This window comes from Octopus sinensis, linkage group LG6, assembly GCF_006345805.1.
Source record: "Octopus sinensis linkage group LG6, ASM634580v1, whole genome shotgun sequence".
Taxonomy (NCBI): domain Eukaryota; kingdom Metazoa; phylum Mollusca; class Cephalopoda; order Octopoda; family Octopodidae; genus Octopus; species Octopus sinensis.
Genome location: NC_043002.1, coordinates 109,228,557 through 109,252,937, shown reverse-complemented (window position 1 = coordinate 109,252,937; position 24,381 = coordinate 109,228,557). Strand labels below are relative to the sequence as shown.

General features: G+C 37.4%; 1 protein-coding gene across 1 annotated transcript; it reads right to left on the bottom strand.

The window, feature by feature from the left end:
- Positions 1–1,465: 1,465 nt before the first annotated feature.
- LOC115213316 (zinc finger protein 709-like) lies at positions 1,466–24,159 on the bottom strand. Its single transcript, XM_036504218.1, has 4 exons — positions 24,009–24,159; positions 17,569–18,126; positions 7,566–7,833; positions 1,466–2,514 (listed from the first exon to the last, which is right to left on the bottom strand). Exons 2-4 carry the CDS (start codon positions 18,003–18,005, stop codon positions 1,690–1,692), a joined length of 1,530 nt encoding a protein of 509 aa, XP_036360111.1. The 5' UTR covers positions 18,006–18,126; positions 24,009–24,159; the 3' UTR covers positions 1,466–1,689.
- Positions 24,160–24,381: the final 222 nt, after the last annotated feature.

Here is a 24,381-nt window from a genome sequence, read left to right as displayed (position 1 = left end):
TATGAGTTAGTTGGCCTTATCCATCTTCTTTATCCTTTCCATGCAACTCCAGGATTTACCTGTATAGAGTGGGCAGATCCAAATTTGCATCATTCTCTATGAGAATGCAGTAGATGGAGTGTTGTACATCTCCCTAATTTTGCCGGGTTGCTAGTAGTAGCGTTTTCTCATTTTAACCATATCATATAATGCATGTGACCTAACAAGTAACATTAAAAAGATAAATTTACTACAACTTCCAAAGAATACACTAAACATATTATAAACATTTATAGTAATTTAATAACATTCATATACATAAATTCTTTAATACAAATATCACAACAATATGGTTTTATAATATGCTTTCCTACAAAAGTCAGTGGTAAGGTTTATCTCCATCATTAAAAGGACATTTATGAGTAGATATATAATCACTGTGATTAAACACAAATAACACAGCTGTATGGTTTTTTCCTAATATGAGTATGATTATGCCTTATTAAACACCTCAAGTTAGGAAATGTTTTACAACAGATTTCCAATGTGTGTATGTATGTTTTTTTAACCTGCCACTATTGGAAAATTTCTTCCCACAAACTTCAGTGATATGGTATTTCTCCAATATGAGTGCGTTTATGAAATAATAGGACAGATATTTCAGAAAATATTTTCCTTGGTAGAAGTAGGGGTCCACGAAGGTTCAGAGTTCAGTCCCCTTTTATTCATTATAGGCAATAACAGAGGAATTCAAGATGGGTTGCCTCTAGGAGCTCCTCTATGCTGATGACCTGGCCCTCATAGCGGAATCACTACCGGAACTAGAAAAGAAATTTCTGGTGTGGAAGCTAGGTTTAGAATCAAAAGGCCTTAGAGTCAATGTAGCAAAGACCAAAGTTCTAGCAAGTGGGAAGGCAAACTGATTACATACACCCTCGATCTGTAGAAAAGGTGTAGGTAGAAACTCCATAAAATGTACCCAGTGTAAGCTATGGACACATAAGAGGTGCAGCAACATCATCGAGAAGATAGCTTTCGTGTTCCACAGATACTCAGAAAACAGATTCCATCACACACCAGGCAAAGAAACTAGAAGTAGTTAATAGCTTCTGCAACCTAGGTGACCAAGTTAGTAGTGGGGGTGGATGCTCAGAGAGTGTTACCACTAGAATAAGAATAGCCTGGGCAAAGTTTAGAAAGGAATCCGGGGTAGAGGTAGACCCAAGAAGACATGGGATGAGGTGGTCAAGCATGACCTTCGAACGTTGGGTCTCACAGAGGCAATGACAAAAGACCAAGACCTCTGGAGATATGCTGTGACTGTGAAGACGCGACAAATAAAGTGAGTTCATGGCTCGCAAGATGGCCAACTGTGCTGTGCTTACAAAAGTCAGTAGTAAGGTTTATCTCCATCATTACCAATACATTTATGAATACATACATAATCACTGCGAGTAAATGATTTCCCATAATTAACACAGTTTTACCCCAGTATGAGTACGCTTGTGTCTTATTAAACACCTCAATTTAGGAAATGTTTTGCCACAGATTTTGCAGATTGCCAGTGTGTGTATGTTTTTTTAACCTGCCACTACATGAAAATTTCTTCCCACAAACTTCACAGTGATATGGTTTTTAACCAGGATGAGTGCATTTATGAAATAATAGGACAGATTTTTCAGAAATGCTTTCCCACATATCTCACATTATTTATGGCTTTTCTCCTGTATGAATACGGTTATGTATTGTTAAGCTGGTCTTAAGTGAAAACTTTTGTCCACATATTAAACAGTGATATGGTCTCTCTCCTGTGTGAGTACGTCTGTGTCTTTTTAAACTACCATTTACAGAAAATGCCTTCCCACAGATTTCACAGGAGTACGGTTTTTCTCCAGTATGAATACGTTTGTGACTTTTTAAGCTGCTACTATCAGAAAAGTCTTTTCCACAAATTTCACACCGATATGGTTTCTCTCCTGTGTGAATACGTTTGTGTAATGTTAGTCCATATTTTTGAGGAAATGCTTTCCCACAGATTTCACAGTGGTGTCGTTTTTCTCCTGTGTGACTATGTTTATGCCTCATTAAGGTACCTCTGTTTGTAAACCCTTTCCCACATATGTCACAAGGATATGGCTTCTCTCCAGTATGAAGACGTTTGTGTATTGTTAAAGAGTATTTTATAGAAAATGCTTTATCACAGATTTCACAGTGGTAAGGTTTTGAGTGCACACCTCTGTGTATTTCACAGGCACTTGCAGTAGAAAAAGCTTTCCCACAGTCATCACACTTGTATGTTTCCTCCCCAGTGTGAGTACGCTTATGTCTTGATAAATTACCAACTTGAGAAAATGTTTTGCCACAGATTTCACAATGGAATTGTTTTTCTCCAGTGTGAATAAGCTGATGAATTCTTACACTACAAAACAGCGAAAATGCTTTGCCACAGATTTCACAATGAAATGGTTTCTCTCCTGTGTGAGTACGTTTGTGTATCTTTATGTAACCTTTACTAGAAAATGATTTTCCACATATTTCACAGTGAAATGGCTTTTCCCCTGTATGTGTACGTTTGTGTTCTGTTAAATAAGTTTTAACAGAGAATGCTTTCTTGCATACTTCACAGCTGTATGGCTTTTCTCCAGTATGGGTGCGCCTGTGAATAGCTAAATTACGTGTTGTACTAAGTAGTTTGCCACAAATACTGCATTCGTAATGTTTGCTCACTTCCTCAGACATTCTCTCAGTTAAATTTTCAGTTTTATTCTTTTATTCTGAAGACATAAATTGGTTGATAAATCTCTATCCGAACACAGCAGATTTACAGTATCCTCTGCAGATAATCTTCTTTCCAATGGAAATATGTCCTGAAAGAAAATAAAATATATCTTAGATACTAACAACCAAAAAGTTGTGAAATGAATAGCTGTTTGTGTGGTATATGATTAACTATTCTCAACAATATCTCACAATCACAACTTTTATTTATGTTGTCTCTGTTCAGGATTAATAGAATATTCCCTAAGTCCTTATCATTATTATTTAATATCTGTTTTTGACCCTGGCAAGGGATGGATAGTTTGACAGGTACCAGCAGGGCCCCCATCAGGCTCCATTGTCTGTTTCGGTATGGTTTCTACAGCTGGATGCCCTTTCTAACACCAACTACTCAGCAGAGTGGTCTTTGTGCTTTTTACATGGCAGAAGCAATGGTGAGGCAGTTTTGGCAAGGCTTTTACAGCCCTGTTTCTTGTTTAATTTGTTTCCAGGTAATATTGTAAACATTAACCCTTTCTTATCTACATATACATCCACACACTCACATATATATATATATATATATATATATATACACACACACACATATAGGTAATGATTGCCTATAGGCACATAGGCACTCTTTTGTTTTGACTGGGAGGCGAAACATAGCCGTATGTGTGCATGCATGCATACATATGGCTATGTTTCGTATGTATGTGTGCATGTGTGTGTGTGTGTGTATGTATGTTTACATATGCTTACACTACAACTATAGAAAAAACATTTTCAGCATAAAATACACACAATATAAATTCACTCGGTTCCGCGTTCAGTCCCACTGCATGGCACTTTAAGTAAGTGTCTTCTACTATAGCCTCGGGCCAACCAAAGCCTTGTGAGTAGATTTGGTAGACGGAAACTGAAAGAAGCCTGTCATATATATGTGTGTGTTTGTCCTCCCACCATCACTTGACAACTGATGTTTGTGCGTTTACATTCCCGTAACTTAGCGGTTCAGCAAAAGAAACTGCTAAAATAAGTGCTAGGCTTACAGAGAGTAAGTTCTGAAGTCAATTTGTTCGACTAAAGATGGTGCTCCAGCATGGCCGCAGTCAAATGACAATAAAAACAAAAAAATAAAGGAATATGAATTCAAATTCTCTATATATTTAAGAACGAACCGCATAATCCACACGCTGGAAAATGTATTTATGTAAAGCGTTGGGAGTGGGGTAGGGAATAAAATTTCCTAAGTTTCAACCCCACCCCACCCTGTTTCCAGACCAAAAAAACAGTTTTTTTATCATTGAATCAATTACAGTGACCTAATATGCCACCGTAATTCATTCAATGGCAAAAAAAAATTTCCACTGCGTGGCACCTTGGACAAGTGTCTTCTTCTATAGCCCCGGGCCGACCAAATCCTTGTGAATGGATTTGGTAGACGAAAACTGAAAAAAGCCCATTGTATATGTATATATGTATGTGTCTGTGTTTGTGCCCCCAAAATTGCTTGACAACTGATGCTGGTGTGTTTACGTCCTCGTAACTTAGCAGTTCTGCAAAAGAGACTGACAGAATAAGTACTTGGCTTACAAAGAATAAGGCCTGGAGGCAATTTGCTCGACTAAAGGTAGTGCTCCAGCATGGCCACAGTCAAATGACAAACAAGTAAAAGAGTAATGATTCCCACCACTTTTTTTTTCCAAACAAAAATATGGGATTTGCTGCCAAAAATCTCGTTTTTTCTCCCCCTTAGTGAAAATCATGCAAGTGTACTTCCCAATGAGGATGGGACTGAGGTGAAACTTCCGAGGGATGCACCCCATCCCGTTTTCTGGACCAAAGAAAGGGGTCCTTACTTAAGTACAGAGGTCTCGATGCATCTACGTAACCCAAACCCTAAAATGGTCAATATGAAGATTGACTTACGTTAATGAAAAAAATAAAAATAAAAATAAAGCAGCCTGCTTGATGTTAAATACTGCAGAAAACGAATGCAAACAAAAAAATTGCACAAACGAACATGGGTGGGGTGAGGACTGTTGGAAAATTCACATGATCCATTTTACCCACCTCGTAACTTTCAACAAACAATCATGGAGTCGACCCAACACGAGAACAACTTTTGTAAAAGTAATAACCAACGAAAAACGGTAAGGTGGTGGTATCAACATACCATCACTAAACTGATGACCTCAGAGCCTTATATTCATATAGCAATCTCCATTGCTATACACCTCTAGAGATGGCCAGTTCATTTGTAGAAGATTGTGTACAACACTTGCTGAAGACATTTTTCTGATTAGTTACGACTAAGAATTCTTTCGGAAACAAAAGTTTATTTAGAGTGAGGACAAATTGATACAGGGTTACTGGAGTGGATAGAAGGAAAAAAATTACATCAAGAGAAGTCTCACTTGTGTAGAATATAGAAGCATCATTTTAATCAGTTGTAACCAAAGTTTGCTAGTTCGCAGTACATGTCTGAGCATTTGCGAAGTGGTAATAGTTTGCGGCTTTTCTTTTAGAATTAGTTATATATCATCAGGATCAGAAGGTTAAACATTAATCAGGATACACGCAGAAAGACAGAGAGCAAAAGACTGACGGGTAGAGTTCGGTGAGAATGGAAAATATTTGTGTGGGGCACTGACAGAAGGTAACTTAAGCGACTTTGTTAGAATTATTGGCCTTGGTAAGTTTGCAGCAGACTGAGGTATTTTAGGTCTTAGCCTGTGTGTGTGTGCATGGTGGAATGGGAAGAAACAGTTAGCACAATGGAGTTGGTTGCAGTGATATTTCCACAGAACTACTCTGAGAATTACAATGTTTGAGAGATGGAGCTCCTTCAGTCTTTCTTCTCCTCATTCTCTTTTTCATCATCAGGTTGTGCAGTGTGGTGGAGTGGAGCTGATGTTATTCCATTCACGTTTTCTCAGTCAGTCTACTACTGCATGTGTGGCCTCCATATTGTCTGATCTATGTGTTCATATGTTAACATCTGTTATTAACCATGCCTTCATGTCCTAATTGAGCATGTTGGTAGAGCGCTGATGAGCTTCTCTCCTTCACCTTCCACCTGTGTATGTCATATCCTCTTTCTCTTCCATACCTCACTACACTTTATATTTTAAGCTACATTCCTCACTTTACAGTTTATCCGTGGGTTCATCCTAAACACAATACTGTTGCTCTCCTTAAAGGTGGTTCATTCAAATGGATGTTTTACAGATCTGGTATTTTATGGAGATCCCTGGCCTTTCTATTACTTTAATCCAGAGATTCTTCTTATCTAAGGTTTTCCCAAAAACATATGCTAGTTCACGTACAGGGGTAGCATCAACAAACATAATACTCTGGTAGTTTTAGTTATTATACCATGAGTTAGTTGGCCTTACCTACCTATCTTCGTCCTTTCCATGCTATTCCAGGATTTACTTGTGTAAAGGGGGCACATCCCAATTTGCATCATTCTCCATGATGGCCTTGTATTTAGTCCTGACTCCTTTCTACACTTTGATACTATCTCTTCAACAGCAGCCAGGTAACTGTGTGCAGTGGATGGAGTGTTGTATGTCTCCCTAATTCTGTTGCATTGCCACTAGTAGTAGTAATAGTAACAACGGTTTTCTCACTCTAACCATATCATATGATACATGTGACCTAACAAGTAACATTAAAAATGAAAAAATTTACAACTTCCAAAAAATACACTAAACATATTGTAAACAATTATAATAATTTAATAATATTCATATACATAAATTCTTTAATACAAATATCACAACAAAATGGTTTTATAATATGCTTTCCTACAAAAGTCAGTGGTAAGGTTTATCTCCATCATTAAAAGTACATTTATGAGTAGATATATAATCACTGTGATGAAATGATTTCCCACAAATAACACAGCTGTATGGTTATTCCCCAGTATGAGTACGATTATGCCTTATTAAACACCTCAAGTTAGGAAATGCTTTACCACAGATTTCACAGTGATGTGATTTCTCTCCAGTGTGTATATGTATATGTCCTTTTAAGCTGCCACTATTGGAAAATTCCTTGCCACAAACTTCACAGTGATATGGTTTTTCTCCAGTATGAGAGCATTTATGAATTAACATGATAGATTTTTCAGAAAATGCTTTCCTGCATATTTCTCATTAGTGTGGCTTTTCTCCGGTATGAATACGGTTATGTATCATTAAGCTGGTCTGAAATGAAAAACTTTTTCCACATATTAAACAGTGATATGGTGTCTCTCCTGTGTGAATACGTCTGTGTCTTTGTAAAGTACAACTTTCAGAAAATGCTTTGCCACAGATTTCACAGTGATGCGGTTTTTCCCCAGTATGAATACGTTTGTGTTTATTTAAGCCACAACTACCAGAAAAGTCTTTTCCACAAACTTCACAGTGATATGGTTTCTCTCCTGTGTGAATACGTTTGTGTAATGTCAGAGCATATTTTACAGTGAATGCTTTCCCACAGATTTCACAGTGGTGTTGTTTTTCCTCCATGTGAGTACGTTTATGACTTATTAAGTGACCCCTACTTGGAAATCCTTTCCCACATACTTCACAATCATATGGCCTCTCTCCAGTGTGAACACGTTCGTGTATTGTTAAAATCTCTTTTGCGGAAAATGTTTTATCACAGATTTCACAGTGGTAAGGTTTTGAATGCACACCTCTGTGTCTTTCAAAGTTACTCGCATACTTAAAAGCTTTCCCACAGTCATCACACTTGTATGGCTCCTCCCCAGTGTGAACACGTCTATGTGTTGATAAATGAGTACGTCGAGAAAATAGTTTGCCACAGATTTCACAATCATATTGTTTTTCTCCAGTGTGAGAAAGTTGATGATATTTTACACTACTAAATACAGAAAATGCTTTGCCACAGATTTCACAGTGATATGGTTTCTCTCCAGTGTGAACACGTTTGTGTATCTTTATGTAACCTTTATGAGAAAATGATTTTCCACATATTTCACAGTGGTATGGTTTCTCTCCAGTGTGAGTACGTTTGTGAATCTTTATGTAACCTTTATCAGAAAATGATATTCCACATATTTCACAGTGAAATGGTCTCTCTCCTGTGTGGGTACATTTGTGTTCTATTACATTTCCTTTTTGAGAGAGTGCTTTCTCACATACTTCACAGTTGTATGGCTTTTCCCTAGTATGTGTGCGCCTATGAATAGCTAAATTAGATTTTGTAGTAAGTACTTGATCACAAATACCACATTTGTAAAGTTTGCTCACTTCCTGAAACATTCTCAGTTGAATTTTACAGTTTCCTCTTTTCATTCTGAAGATATTGGTCGTTAAAACTCTAGCGTAACATAACAGAGTTGCAGTATCCTCTGCACACAATCTTCTTTCAAATGGAAATGTCCTGAAAGAAAAATAAAATAAGTATTAGATGCTACTGACTAAAAAGTTGTGAAATGAGTAGCTATTTGTGTATGTGATTGACTATATTCTCAACAATATCTCAATCACAGATCAGCAAGTCACAACTTTTATTTATGTTGTCTGTTCCTTATCATTATTATTTAATGTCCATTTTCAATCCTGACAAATGTCGGACAGTTTGACGGGAACCAGTAAGGCTCCATTGTCTGTTATGGCATGGTTTCTACAGCTGGATGCCCTTTCTAATGCCAAGCACTTTACAGAGTGTATAATGCATTCTCCCCTAAGTAAACATTTCTAGAAAATGCTTTCCTCCATTTGTGGTGGGTGAGAGTGTTATTGTCTTATTTGGCAACAATAATTGACAATGCTTTCCTACATATTGCAGAGTGTGCTTCTATCACCGGTTTCAATTTTCATAAGATTCCAACTCGGCAGACTTAGATAAATAGATGTTTTCATTTAAAGTGGCCAGAAGTAGCTTCATAACAATTATACAGAATTCTTTCCATTACCACCTTTCAATGAATCCTGAGTGTATTTGGCTAAACGCTTAGTGGCATTCCATCCATCCTCACGTTCTGACAAGGGCAACTTTGCCTTTCATTCTTTTTGATCAATGAAATAAGTACCAGTTGAATACTTGCACTGATGTTAATCCACTGGTCTCTCCCCTCAAACTGCTGGCCTTGTGCCAAAATCTGAAATCATTGCTTTTTGTTATTTTGAGAAGGGAAAATATGCAGTGGCATTTGTGTGTCGCACAGATCTGGAGGCCAAGTCCCCCAAGAAATACCCATGCACAGGCTGTTATCAAACTAAGAGTGAATCAAATGCGAAGTCACTGCACGATAGAATAGCAATTATTTCATCTTAGCTTTCACTGCTTCCACAAAACACAACATTTTTGCTTTATAATGTGGAAATATCCATTATTCTGAAAGTTATGATCATCCAAAGTTGGGGGGAGGGATAGGAATCTGTAGTTATGCCTGAAATATATTTATATACATTAAAACATCACAGCAGTTCATTTTTTTAGTTTGGAGCTTGGGTATCTTGATTTTCTTAATATGTTTTTCGCTTTTACCTTGCTGTTGGTTGCTCAATATATCAAGTGAGGTTGGTAGCATTTACTTGCTTTTCTAGCACTTTATTGTTATCTAAAAATCGACAGTTATCTTTGGCACAAACTTCTGCAATAGTTTAAGGACCTGTGCGGCATTTCGTAAAATTTCCTCTCTTTCTGTCCTCTGGAATTAGGTTTTTGCGGAGAACTTATTTCCAATATTGAACTGCTGTTGTTAGTGTTTTCTATCGTATTGTTCTTTTTGAATGACTGAGCTATTCTAATATACTAAAAGTGGCAATTCTGCATGTTTCTTTCAAATGTCTTTAGCATAAGTAACTGAGTGAAAACTCTTTCTCTTTAAAATACATATGGGCGATACACATACACACACACACAAACATTAGCATTAACGCACACGTTTAATGGGCTCACCTACTGTGTCCCTTCATACAAACACTGATCAACAGGCAATTTTCATCAGGGATATTATATAGTGTTTCATATGTAGTTTTGTCCGCAGATTTCAAAAGTGTAACCGGTTTCCTTCTATCAGGCAGTTTTTCTGATGAGATAAGAGCGGTATATAACTCCCATCAGCTGTATCGCTACACGTAAACGTCTTATACAGGTAAATTCTGACTTCTGTTTTATAACTATTTGTATTCATTTTGCAATTTTATGTTTTCATAATCTTTTCTTTTCATAAATTTTACTTTCTGTTTAAGGTGCCAAGTCATCATCATCATAAAATTCTACTCATGATGTCAAGGCATTGCAAGAACATTCCTGATATATTTTCATATCTGTGGTTCATTTACCACCAAAGCTCAGCAACATGCCATCACAAGTGAAATCAAGATCTACCAGTTATACTTTGGCTGCTCTCTCGGGGATCAAGATAAGAGTTGGGCCCTGCACAGCATCTGCTCAGCTTGTTCGAGTGGACTATGGGATTGACTAAATAAGAGGAAGAGAGCAATGCCGTTTGCAATACCTATGATATGGAGAGAGCGAAAGGATCATTTCATGGACTGTTATTTCTGCAACATTAATGTATGTGGGTTTACTGTAAAGACCAAGCATAAGATTGTGTATCCCAACTTGGAATCAGCAAAAAGACCAGTACCACACAATGATGATGATCTTCCTATTCCAATACCACCAGAAAATGGCCTTCAGATGTCTGACGGAGATGTATTTCCTGAAGAAAATATTACTGCTGTGGAAGACACCGAAGTGGATGCAGATTTCACGACTGAAAATGAAGACGTACCACAGAAATTTTCTCAAGGAGAGTTAAATGATTTAGTTAGAGACTTGTCATTGTCGAAGGATAAAGCTGAACTATTAGCATCTATCCTACAAGAAGAGTCTGCTTAAGAAAGATGTTTGTATTACTCATTTCACGAAGAGAAATAGGGATCTGACTTCATGTTTCTCTGTTGATGGACCACTTTGTTTCAGTAATATGACGAGTTGTTTCGCTGTTTGTTCCAAGAGCATGTTCCAACTGAATGGCGCTTATTCATTGATTCATCTAAGAGAAGCCTCAAGGCAGTACTACTACACAACAACAATAAGAAACCATCCATTCCCATAGGACATTCAATGCACATGAAGGAGTGTTATGAAAATATGCAAGTACTCCTCAATGCCATAAAGTGTTCAAACTACAGCTGAAAAATATGTGGAGACTCGAAGGCGATTGGAATGTTGATGAGAATGCAATCTGGGTTCACAAAATATTGTTGCTTTTTATGCCTATGGGACAGTTGTGCAACTAACACTATGTGCAATCAGAGTGACCTTTGCGAAAATCATAAGAGCCAGGAGTTTCTAGCGTCCAGTGTAAGCCACTTTTAAACCCAGAAAATGTTCTTCTTCCCCCTCTTCACATAAAGCTTGGCCTCATGAAACAATAGTTTCATGAATATGTGAAGGTCAAATTTCCATAAAACACCGAGGCAAAACTGAAGGAGGGGATATTCATAGGTCCACAGATAAAAGAACTCCTGAAGGACAACCACTTCCTCACATCACTGGATGAGATTGAGCTTAAAGCCTGGGAATCCTTCAAATGGCTCTGTGGAAATTTCCTAGGCAACAAGAGATCTCTAGAGTTTAGAAATGGAGTGAAATGCCTTCTAGACTCCTACGCTGCAATGGGCTGTCGGATGTGACTAAACGTCCATTTCCTTGATTCACATCTGGACTTTTTGCAGAGAACCTTGGAGCAGTGCCTGATGAGCAAGGGGAACGCTTTCATCAAGATATTGCATAGGAATGTTAGCTGACTACTGTTGGATGTTATACAGAGATGAACCTGAGACAAAATACCATAGAAAGTCCAAATCCCAAAGATTTTAAGTTATGTATTTGAGTGTATTCTAACTTATTTGTACACAATAATTTTGGCATTCTTTCAATTTGACTCGACGAGACCAAAACAAAACCTCGGTTGTTTCCGTGACAACACGACAATTCACTTCGGATATCTTCGTGACCACCGTGACAGCTGCTAAAATGGGAGAAGAAAGCTAATGGGTTGTGTGTGCGTGCTTGTTCTTGTCTCTGTGCGTGTGTGCATTAGCTTTCTTCTCCTCCTCCCATTTTAGCAGCTGTCACGGAAACAACCGAGGTTTTGTTTTGGTCTCGTCGAGTCAAATCGAAAGAATGCCTAATTTTGTACAATAAAAAGTCATGAAATTATCGTATCTTGTATTCAATATACTTTATGCAGACATGCTTTACGTATCCTATAACTTAAAACAGCAGGTATCATTAACATGAAAATGTGACCTGATAGAGGAAATCGAACTTCAGATTCGTAATCAGCATCATAAATTAACCCAGCAAAATCAACCAGCAACTCTGATGATTAAAAACAGTTTCAGTTTGTTGACCTGTTTTATTAAACTTTTAAACCTTTTCGGTTGTTTACAATATTACTCGGGAACGAAATCAAAAACAAAAACAGTGCAACGGATGGGTGGGGAGGTCTTCGGAAAATTCACAAGATCCTAGATTTTCCCTCATAACTTTTGGGAAAATGGGGTTTTTTTCTACATAAAATTTTGTATAAATACCTTTCAAACAGAATACATCAGGATTATAAAGAAATTTGTGGGTTAAAATGTCTTCCGATGGGGTGAGGAGAGGACTTCGGAAAATTCAAAAGATCCGATTTTTTCTCTCGTAACTTTAAGGAAAATTAACATATTTTCAGGAAATTGTACGTGTGTGTATATATATATAAACCTTTAAAAAAGAATGCATTACGGATGCCTAATGTGCGGCAAGTCATTTTTTTTTTCGGAAAAAAAGAGGGGGGGGTAGAAACCGAAAGTATTGGAAAATGTTTTTCTTTTCTTCCATGAATGAATTGCAATCTGGGATCAATATATCCAGTGATTTTTAAGATGTATGTAAAAGATATTGTTTTAATATTATACATTTAGTTGTTTCACACACACACTAACGTAGTTTTTGTAAGAATTTTGTATCTTTCTTTCTCTCTCCAGTTCAGACTCCGTTACCACCAACTTCAGCATTTTCGCTTCTTATTCTTTAATATCGACCCCGGATGGGAGATAATTATCTGTATTTAATACATACAAACAATATCTTACCTTAATACTGCCTTCTCCTGAATAACTATCCTTTGTTAACATCAATCATAAAACAAAACATGCTAAATAATTATAACTCCCGCCATGATGACCCTATTTCGGTAAATGTCTCGTGAGAAACTAAGATGGCGGTGTTATATAAATTCTATTGGTCACTTCGGGTCACGTGGGCTACTGAGTTAATTTTCTTTCCTCCTTTATACACCAAAAGAATTCCAAGTAAAATCGCTGGTTTCTGTATTCTGCTATCTGGGGAGAGTCATTTTTTTTGTGCCTTATTATTTTCGTTGAGTCTTGCAACCTTTTCAATAGTTTTTCAAAATTATTGAAAAGGTTGCAAGACACAACGAAAATTTTAGGACAATAAAAATAAGAAAAAAGTGGAAATTTTACCGGTGAGTGTGTTACATAATAAGGCACAAAAAGAAAATGACTCTCCCCAGACAACAGAATATGCTTCAACACACGAACTCATATAAAGAATCTTGCAAACCAAATCCAAAAACGAAATCTTTTCTGTATTGCTATTGTGCTTATACAGATACACCATTTCTTGTCCGAAACCCTTAGCAGCAGTCACATTTTCAATTTTGAAAACAGAAGTACAATAAATGGTAAAATTAAATTTGTGGAGATTCATCTTCATGTGAATTTATTTTATCAAAATATAGAATAACAACACAATTTATTTCTATTAAAATCAAATTGAAATCTTTGGGAAATGGGAGAAATTTACAATGGAAGTAAATCTAGTCTTTATAACCAGTTAATTGATACCATTGGAGTTTTGTTGTTCCAATTAGATTTTGGACACCTGTAGCATGTCTGTACTAGCTTTGGTTTAAAATACACACTTTTGAACACTGGATAGGCTCATCCTAGAAACAGATGAAGGTCCATTTCCTTTAGTTTTTTTTGCTTGTATCACATCAGCAAATGAGCCGATGAAGTAATCTCTGTCTTTGTTCAATTTGCTAGAAATAACAGCCACATCTCCCTCACATTCTGCTCTAGCATTATAAAAATGAAGGACACATTAAATAATATTGTCCTATATCTTAAATAAAAATAGAGAATGGCACACTCTGGCTTGGTCAACGACAGGCATTCGTTGCAATGAATGTAAATATAGTAAAACTTAACGAAATATATGAAAAATATTAAGACAATTGACGAAAAATATCTACAATGGAATTCTAATTGGTAAACAAACTTTTTTATTAAAACACATCTTGTGATGTGAAGAATCAAGCGTGAAAAATCAACATATAACAATGTGCAGTACAAACAAGAGAGTTGAACCACAACATAGCACGTGGTTGTCATGGTAACAAGCTGCTAATTCCATGCTATCTGTTGATTAGCAAATATTACCCAAATTTCCCAGCTTGATTGGTAAATTATATAGTGGAGCTGCAGCCATGTTCAATTGAGTTCCTTGTCTCGCTTCTCTAAAGGACTCGCGGCATGCAATTTTGCTTTATCACATTATCGCTGGCTACTCTCACACAAGAATGTCCTGCTGCCAAGTGCCCCAGCAGTATGGGACAAACCCAATGCCGTTACCTCGTGCTTTCTAGAAACACTTCTATCAAGTCTCTCTCTACATACACAAAGCACATACATTAACCGCTGCAACTCTACAGACATCTCTATAAAACATCGTACTTAGCCCGCAATGCTGTGAATAAACTTTGCTCTTCAGACAGACTTTAACTTACCTCCTGTGGAGGGTTCTTCAATAGGCTTTTGGACCCAACACTTCACGCATTGAGTACATATTAAATTTTATTAAACTTGAACAATATTCTTCAAGCAATGAACAATTTTCATCAAAACAATGATATAATTTGTCGACTTGGTACTCAGCAAGAAAGGCAGTATAGAATTACTGGAAAATTCAGTTCATGTGTCTGCATCTTCAGCCAGTGGTGATTATTTACTTAGATTTCTTTAGAAAATCGTAGTACTGTGCTACAAGATACATGACAACCATGATAATATAATCAATAGTGTCATTTCTGAATAATCACTGTATCCTCATGACAACCATGGGGCCTCACATCAAAATGTTATAATATTGTTTGTTATACATAATGATGGTCATATTTTGTCAATTAAACACATACATACTGTATATTTCGTCTTCTCTTCAGATTTATCATTATTCTAGTTTCTCTCTTAAAGCTGTTTCATCCCAGGTCCTGTGACCTCTTCAGTAACTCTCTATCCGATGTCTCTTCTTATGCTTATTCCATTTTGTATTTCTGCTATGCATCTATATATGCGCAACAATTTGCATCTGTATCTGGGTGTGTTTTTTGTACGCATGTGTATGCTTACTACATAGTGTGTACTTTGATTTTTTTCTTTTCTTATTGTATTTAGTATGTCTTTTGTGTGTAGGCGCGGAGTGGCTGTGTGTTAAGAAGCTTGCTTACCAACCACATGGTTCCGGGTTTAATCCCACTGCATGGCACCTTCGGTAAGTGTCTTCTACTATAGCCTCAGGCCGACCAAAGCCTTGTGAGTGGATTTGGTAGACGGAAACTGAAAGATGCCTGTCGTATATATATATATATGTGTGTGTTTGTGCCTCTCTGTTTGTCCCCACAACATCGCTTGACAACCGATGCTGGTGTGTTTAAGCTCCCGTAACTTAGCAGCTCGGCAAAAGAGACCGATAGAATAAGTACTAGGCTTACAAAGAATAAGTCCTGGGGTGGGTTTGCTCGACTAAAGGCGGTGCTCCAGCATGGCCGCAGTCAAATGACTGAAACAAGTAAAAGAGTATGTATATAGGTTTATGTATCATACTGTTGGTATTTGTTTCCCTTTCTTCTCATTGTCCTTTGTCATCAGATTGTACAGTATGGTGGAGCAAGCCTTTATGTCCTAATTGAGCATGTTGATAGAGCACTGATGAGCTTCTCTCCTCTTTCAGCTTCCACCACTGTGTGTAATCATCCTGTTTCTCTTCCATACCTCACTACACCTTAAACTATATGCTACACTCCTAACTTTACAGTTTATCTGTGGATTCAGCCTACACACTATACAGTTGCTCTCCTTACAGGTGGTTCATTCAAATGGATACGTTTTACAGATCTGGTATTTTATGGAGATCCCTGGTCTTTCTATTACTTTAATCCAGAGATTTATCTTAGGTTTTCCCAAAAACATATGCTATAACGTACAGGGGTAGCATCTACAACCATAATACTCTGGTAGTTTTAGTTATCACACCACGAGTTAGTTGGCCTTACCTTCCTATCTTTGTCCTTTCCATGCTATTCTAGGATTTACTTGTGTAAAGGGGGCACATCCCAATTTGCATCATTCTCTATGATGGCCTTGTATTTAGTCCTGACTCCTTTCTACACTTTGATACTATCTCTTCAACAGCAGCCAGGTAACTGCATGCAGTGGATGGAGTGTTGTATGTCTCCCTAATTCTGTTGCATTGCCACTAGTAGTAGTAATAGTAACAACGGTTTTCTCACTCTAACCATATCATGATACATGTGACCTAACAAGTAACATTAAAAATGAAAAATTTACTACAATTCCCAAGAATAGACTATGCATATTATAAACAATTATAGCAATTTAATAACATTCATATACATAAATTCTTTAATACAAATATCACAACAAAATGGTTTTATACTGTGCTTTCCTACAAAAGTCAGTGGTAAGGTTTATCTCCATCATTAAAAGTGCATTTATGAGTAGACAGATAATCACTCCGAGTAAATGATTTCCCACAAATAACACAGCTGTATGGTTATTCCCCAGTATGAATACGCTTGTGTCTTATTAAACACCTCAAGTTAGAAAATGTTTTGCCACAGATTTCAGTGGTGAGGTTTCTCTCCAGTGTATGTACGTTTATGTGCGTTCAAGCTGCCTGTATTGGCAAATTCCTTGTCACAAACTTCACACTGATATGGTTTTTATCCAGTATGAGTGCGTTTATGAACTAATAGGACAGATTTTTCAGAAACTGCTTTCCTGCATATTTCACATTAGTTATGGCTTTTCCCCAGTATGAATACGTGTATGTGTTGTTAAGCTGGACTTGAGTGAAAATTTTTTTCCACATATTAAACAACGATATGGTTTCTCTCCTGTGTGAATAAAATTGTGTCTTTTTAAATTAGCAGTTAAAGAAAATGCTTTGCCACAGATTTCACACTGATGTGGCTTCTCCCCAGTATGAACATGATTGTGTTTCTTTAAGCTGCACCTATCAGAAAAGTCTTTTCCACAAACCTCACAGTGATATGGTTTCTCTCCTGTGTGAATTCGTTTGTGTAATGTTAAAATATATTTTTCAGGAAATGATTTCCCACAGATTTCACAGCGGTGTCGTTTTTCCCCTGTGTGAGTACGTTTATGCCTTCTTAAGGTACCACTACTTGTAAATCCTTTCCCACATACTTCACAGTGATATGGCTTCTCTCCAGTGTGAACTCGTTTGTGTACTGTTAAAGACTCTTTGACAGAAAATGCTTTATCACAGATTTCACAGTGGTAAGGTTTTGAGTGTACACCTCTGTGTCTTTCACATTCACTCAAATTAGAAAAAGCTTTCCCACAATCATCACACCTGTATGGCTTCTCCCCAGTATGAGTACGTTTATGCCTTTTTAAATTACCAAAATGAGAAAATGGCTTGCCACAGATTTCACAATTGAATCGCTTTTCTCCAGTGTGAATAAGTTGATGATATTGTAAACTCTTAAATATTGAAAATGCTGTGCCACAGATTTCACAGTTGTATGGTTTCTCTCCAGTGTGAACACGTTTGTGTATCTTTAGATAACCTTTATAAGAAAAGGACTTTCCACAGATTTCACACTGAAATGGTTTCTCTCCAGTGTGAACACGTTTGTGAATCTTTAAGTAACCTTTATGAGAAAATGATTTTCCACATATTTCACAGTGAAATGGCTTCTCTCCTGTGTGCGTGCGTTTGTGTATCACTAAACTTTTTACAGAGAATGCTTTCTTGCATACTTCACAGTTGTACGACTTCTCCCCAGTATGAGTGCGCCTGTGAATAACTAAATTAGACATTGTAGTAAGTAATTTACCACAAATACCACACTTGTAACGTTTGCTCACTTTCTGAAACATTTTCTTTGTTAAATTTTAGTTTTATTCTGAAGACATTAATTGGTTGATAAATCTCTCTACCCTAACACAGCAGACTTGCAGTATCCTCTGCAGATAATCTTCTTTTAAATGGAAATATCTCCTGAAAGAAAAGAAAACAAATATTAGATACTAACAACCAAAAAGTTGTGAAATGAGTAGCTATTTGTGTTGTATATGATTGGGTATTCTCAACAATATCTCAATCATAGATCAGCGAGTCACAACTTTATGTTGTCTCTGTTCAGGATTAACAGAATATTCCCTAAGTCCTCATCATTATTATTTAATATCCGTTTTTGGTCCTGGCAAGTGATGGCTAGTTTGGTAGGAACCAGCAGGGCCCCCACCAGGCTTCATTGTCTGTTCTGGCACGGTTTCTACAGCTGGATGCCCTTCCAACCACTTTACAGAGTGTATAATGCATTCTCCCCTAAATAAACATTTCTAGAAAAGAGGCTGGCCCCTTTGAATATTACAGCTACAACTCATTTTTGCCAAATGAGTCGACTGGAGCAGTACCTCGGTCAAGAACACAACGCTCTGCCGGAAATCGTACTCATGACTTAATGATCATGGGTCACATTGCTCAGACCACCGAGTCGCGCACCTTGACCCTTAAATGTAGAGAAAAGCAGTGAAGCCATAGAGACAGGGAATGGAAAGCCTCAAATATTTACAATGACAATTAGACTGAAATACAATCCATCTTTTCTAGATTCTTTACTTTTAACAATGAAGATGAGGGAAAGACATTTAGTAATTAATAGAGGGAAAGTCTTTCAAGTGTTAATGTTTTCAGTCTGGGAGTTCTAGAAGCATCGACCGTTAGTTCTCTCTTCTCTCCTCCACACCTTCTTTGATAGTTCTTTAGGTCTTTTAGTTGGGCAGAAAGACCATCTTTTTTTTCATTTTCAGGTACGTTTAACATTTTCTCTAGAAACTACAAACTAGCCCTTTCAATGGGGTATAGCTGTGAAGCATGTCTGTCATGCAAAGCATGAAATTAATACTGAACTGCTGTTGCTAGTGTTTTGTATCGTATTGTTCTTTTTGAACGGACTGAGCTCTTCTAATATACTAAAATTAACCATTCTGGATGTTTCAAATTTCTGCAGCTTAAGTACCGAAGTGAAAACTGACTTTCTCTTACGCATCATCCCTTCTCTCCCTTGATGCAAATTTTTCTTATTAATCTCAACTTTATCGATATTTTTCTATTTCTTTCGGTCATTTGACTGCGACCATGCTGGATCACAGTCTTTAGTCAAACAAATCGACCACAGGATTTATTCATTGTAAGCCTCGTACTTATTCTATCGAGCTTATTTGCCGAACCGCTACTTTATGGGTACGTAAACACAGCAGCATCGTTTGTCAAGCGAAGGGGAGGGGGACAAACACACACATACACGACGGGCTTCTTTAAGTTTCCGTCTACCAAATTCACTCGCAAGGCTTTGGTCGGCCCGAGGCCATAGTAGAAGACACTTGCCAGAGGTGCCACGCAGTGGGACTGAACCCGGAACCATGTGGTTTACCACACAGCCACTCCTGCACCTATGGCGATGTTTCGCTTGTCGTAGCACAAGTTTCCGTTGATTTCCGTAAAAAACTTTTATTTTTTTACACAAGCAATGAGAGCGAAAGAGACTAAGAGGAAGCGATTTTATGACGAGGAAATTTCTCTTGGAAGTCCCTGTGTGTGTGTTTGATGGGGTGTGGGAGACAGACAGTATGTTGTGTAAGTGAAGTGCTTCTGTTAGTGTGTGCGAAGAGACAGAGAGAGTAATGTGTGAAAGAGAGAGATAACTGAAATTTTTTACTCGGTGTATGTGTATATGTATGTCTGCATGTATGTGTGTGTGTATGTATCTATGTATGTGTGTGTGTGTATGTATGTGTGTGTGTATGTATGTATGTATGTATGTATGGCCGATTCAGTGTTTACATTTTTTACGGAAATCGACGGAAACTTATGCTACGACAAGCGAAACATCGCCAAAGTCTCTAATGTTTACCAGCAAATGTGAACCTGGACACACAACCATCACACCTATCCACGACAGCCAACATCACACAAACAGCAATTTACAGAAGGGAGGTTAGTTAATTGGACTGAACCATAATTAACAGAAAGACTGTTGTATCAACCCAGGATGGGAAACAATTATTTGTATCCAACACATACAAACGATAGATAAATAAATGTTATCGCACCTTTATACATTGCATTAACATCAATCATAAACAACAGCTGCTAAATAATTTTATCTCCCGCCACGACGACTCTACTTCCGTAAATGAATTCTATTGGCCATATCCAGTCACGTGATCTAAAGAGCGTGTAAATTGTCTTTCCTTGTTCATGTTACATAATAATAATAATGAAATTATTGTATACTGTTCTCAGGTGCACCACAACTTGTCAGAAAGTGCATATAAAGTACATGCAGTAATGTACAAATGTCTGGAAAGCGAACAATGTATGAGTCAGATACATGCCTGTGTGTGTATGGAGGGGAGAAAATCAGGTGTAGTGTTGGTAAATCTCAGAAAGCATGGAAGTTTTGAAGGATGCAGTGCTCCGACAACTAACAACTGATGCCGGCAGTTTGTTCCATGCTTCAGCAACTCTCAGCGTGAAAAAATGTTTCCTGAGGTCATGGGAGCTGTGCAGTTTTCTGACTTTGTAAATATGTCCACGGGTGTTAGATGGGTGGAGTTTGAAAAGGTGCTCAGAGTTATTGTTTGTACGATGGTTTGACGGAAGAGTTTGATGTGAAATCGTAGGATTAAACTAGCGTTAAATATTGTGTTGATACCGATACACCAATTCTCGTCCGAAATCCTCGTGGGCGAACCTTCGGTATATGTAAGTATCGGATACATTTCAAAAAAGGGTTTCTGTTATCTTCAGAAATGTAAACAAAGTCACGTGTGTACATTTTCCGAAGCATCGCCTCCTTGGGAGCTGGCACGTTTTAGATTTTGGAAATAGTAGAATATATTGATAGTCCATATCCTCATCTACAAGTCGTTCCTTCCTAATATAGCATCGGTCGATCCACCCCGCGACTTTCAAAACAAAATCCTAATCGTTGGTTGAACAGATAGGTATACCATTAAAGTGAAGAGAGAGGCCTAGCCTAGTAGAGAATATGGACGTTTTACCCAACTTACTATTATTGTGAGGAAAATATTACTGGTTAGCTTAGGATAATGGGGAACATAGCATTAAACAAGACACCTACATACCAAACGACGAGTAAGCTTTTTCAATAGTGTTCTGTTTTGTCCAATTTTCTAATTTGATTGTGTAAAACTATTGAGCTTTATCGAAATAAAGACTTTTTCATTTCCATCCACTTACTAAGGAAAAAAGAGAGAACTAGTGTGCTGGTTACACGACACCAGCATCAGCCATGTCTACGAAGTCACTTGGCTTGACTAGTCTTCTCAAGCACAGCATATCGCTAAAGCTCTCTGTCATCAGTCATTGCCTCTGTGAGGCTCAAAGGTCAAAGATCATGCTTCACCACTTCATCCCATGACTTCTTGGTTCTACCTCTGCCACAGTTAGGTATTGGCACTTCTTTACACGTTACAATACGTCAAAATATCACACGTAAAAAGCATCCACTACACTCTCGAAGTGATTGGCGTTAGGAAGGGCATCAAGCTGTAGAAACCCTGCCAAATCAAGATTGGAGCCTGGTGCAGCCATCTGGTTCACCAGCCCTTAGTCAAAATCGTCCAACCCATGCTAGCATGGAAGGCGGACGTTAAACGATGATGATGTGCATGTCAAAGGAGAAACATTTCATCATGCTATATGTAGAGTGATGGAGGAAAAAGAAGCCAACGGGAGTAAGAAATACAAGGATCTTAACTATTGACCTAGGCGGGATGAGCGATCACTGTCAAGAAATAAACACATCCTTGCACGCTGCTGTCTCCTTGAACTGCCGCATGTGCTTCCTGCCCATGCATGCCTCGTGGCTGATCCTCCGGCCCCTGCAGTCTTCACTTCTGTCTACTTCATCTGCAATCTTCTCCACCAACACCACATAGCTCATCACAGCCCATAACACCACACTATACATGCTTTCTTCATCAACATTTAATGTCTGTGTTCCATACAGGCATATGTTGGATAGGTTGACCAGAGCTGACAAAGCCATGAGTTGCACCAGTTTCCCTTGTCTGTTTTGGCTTGTTTTCTACAGCAGAATGCATTTCCTAATGTCAGCCATATTACAGAGAGCACAGGGTGTTATTTTTTCTTTTTTATATGACAACAAAACCAACATGGTCTCCAAGAACCTTGCAAGACAAAATAGCTCACAACTGGGAGGGAGGAAGGTAGTATTGAAGGAATGTCACTTTGTGCCAGTTGACAGGTTTAAGGTAGAAAGGGAACAGGGTCCAGATATAGAGTAAAAAAAACAAGCACAAAATAAATATTTTATTCATTATCCTTTATTAAGAAATTACTATAACTGATGAAAGGAAAAAGCCTGTGTTTTAGCAGACCAATTAGTGTTAATTATTGTTATGACTTAATAAATTTTGACATTGAGACAGTAATACCCACATGTTTATGCATGTGGATTTTTCAAGAGAATGATTTGCCACATGTGTCACACTGACATGGCTACTCTCATGTAGGGATTTGTTCATGTACAGTTAAGTCAAGTCTATGAGAGAATGCTTTAACACAGACACGACCATTACATAGGTTGTGTCTGGTATGAACATTTTCGTGTGTACTTACAACACCATTTTCAACAAATTAATTACAACAACTAATGCAAGGTTATGGCTTATCTCCTGTATGTGTGTGTGTGTGTGTGTCTATTCAACTGATGCCCTTGAGAAAATGACTCACCAAAGATCTCACAATGATAAGATTTCTCTCCTGTATGAATGCGTTTGTGAACAGTCAAGTGACCTGTTTGACAGAATGATTTACCACAAACATCACAATGTATATATACTTTATTTAAAGCAGCAGAAAATTCAACAAAACCTGTTACTCTGAGTTTCACGTTCCCGTTCGTCGGACAGTTTTTGCTAACTGTCTGACGAACGGGGACGTGAAACTCAGAGTAACAGGTTTTGTTGAATTTTCTGCTGCTTTAAATAAAGCATATTACTCTACCACTGGTATTTGAGTACTCTTTTTTCCACCTTGTTTCACATTTATGTGTTTACTCCGGTATATATATATATATAATATATATATATAATATATATATACATACGTGTATATTCATGCAAGCAGCCGCATACATACACACATGCACAGCAACAAACAAAAAGAAAAAGCTCCGATAATGTACATGGTCAAGAACCAGTGAAGAGGTTGCAAGAATTAAGGAATATTTTAGAAAATAAATAAATGAACGGTCCTCAAGAGTAAACCTCCGAATTGTTTTCCCCCAAAATTCATACCTTCTCTGAATCTATATCGTCCGAGGCATATTTGTAGAAAATTTCATTTAAAAATATGACATCTATTTTCTTGAAAGTTAAGAATTGAAGTTGACGCCGCTTAGTTTTCTGAAACTCATCACACCAAAAGCAGTTTCCTACAAAAGTTTACCAGTTTGGTATATTCGGAATCTACATACTTTAACAAATATTCGTAGAAAATTTAATTAAAGTTACGATCATCCAAAGTTGTGGGGCATGAATCTGTAGTTATGCCAGTTCTCCGTTCGTTTTACTCTCATTTTACAAATAAATTTCCTCTATATCACACGTAACAGCCGATAAAAGGTTTTCATAAACAACAAACCAACATTTCAGTTTGGAAGTTATTATTTAAGACGAGGAAATATATTTTCCTAAAGTTTTTATGTTTTCGCTTCAAAATAATTACTGTGACACCGAGAAGTTCACAGAATTCTATTATTTACATTGTTATTACTAGTATTATTATCTTCATTAGAGCCTTAAAGTCAATATTTGTCAACTTACCGTGTTCAGATACAAACTGCGAGTCGTGATCGGTAATTAAGCACCTTAATTCATAATTGGAGCTTGGTTGAAGTAGTGTAGAAGTTATTTCCCTTTATATGATTGTATTTCTTGAATTCTCCAATAGATGTCTCTACTGACTGGTTGGATTCGTTCCAGCATTTTTGTCTGTTCCCTTATATTAACGACTAGCAGTATAACCCGGCGTTGCTCGGGTTCTTTTCGACCCTTCAGAATTGGAATTTTTGAAAAGTAAAAATTTTGCATTATGTAGCTTGTTATTCTCTTTAAGCGAACATTCATTTTTCTGGTTGAAATACACCGAAAAATGGCGATACAGCAGTAAAAAAAATCGTAAAAAATAGGGACTTTC

Bases quoted from the DNA above. Each gene is read 5' to 3' on its own strand.
- LOC115213316 (XM_036504218.1), bottom strand. From the start codon at position 18,005: ATGTTTCAGAAAGTGAGCAAACGTTACAAGTGTGGTATTTGTGGTAAA. The intron at 7,834-17,568 runs GCGATTCAATTG...CACAGGAGAGAG, and splicing joins CTTATTCACACTGGAGAAAA to ACCATTTCACTGTGAAATAT. The intron at 2,515-7,565 runs ATCTGTGGCAAA...TTTCACTGTGAA, and splicing joins AAAAACAATATGATTGTGAA to ATATGTGGAAAATCATTTTC.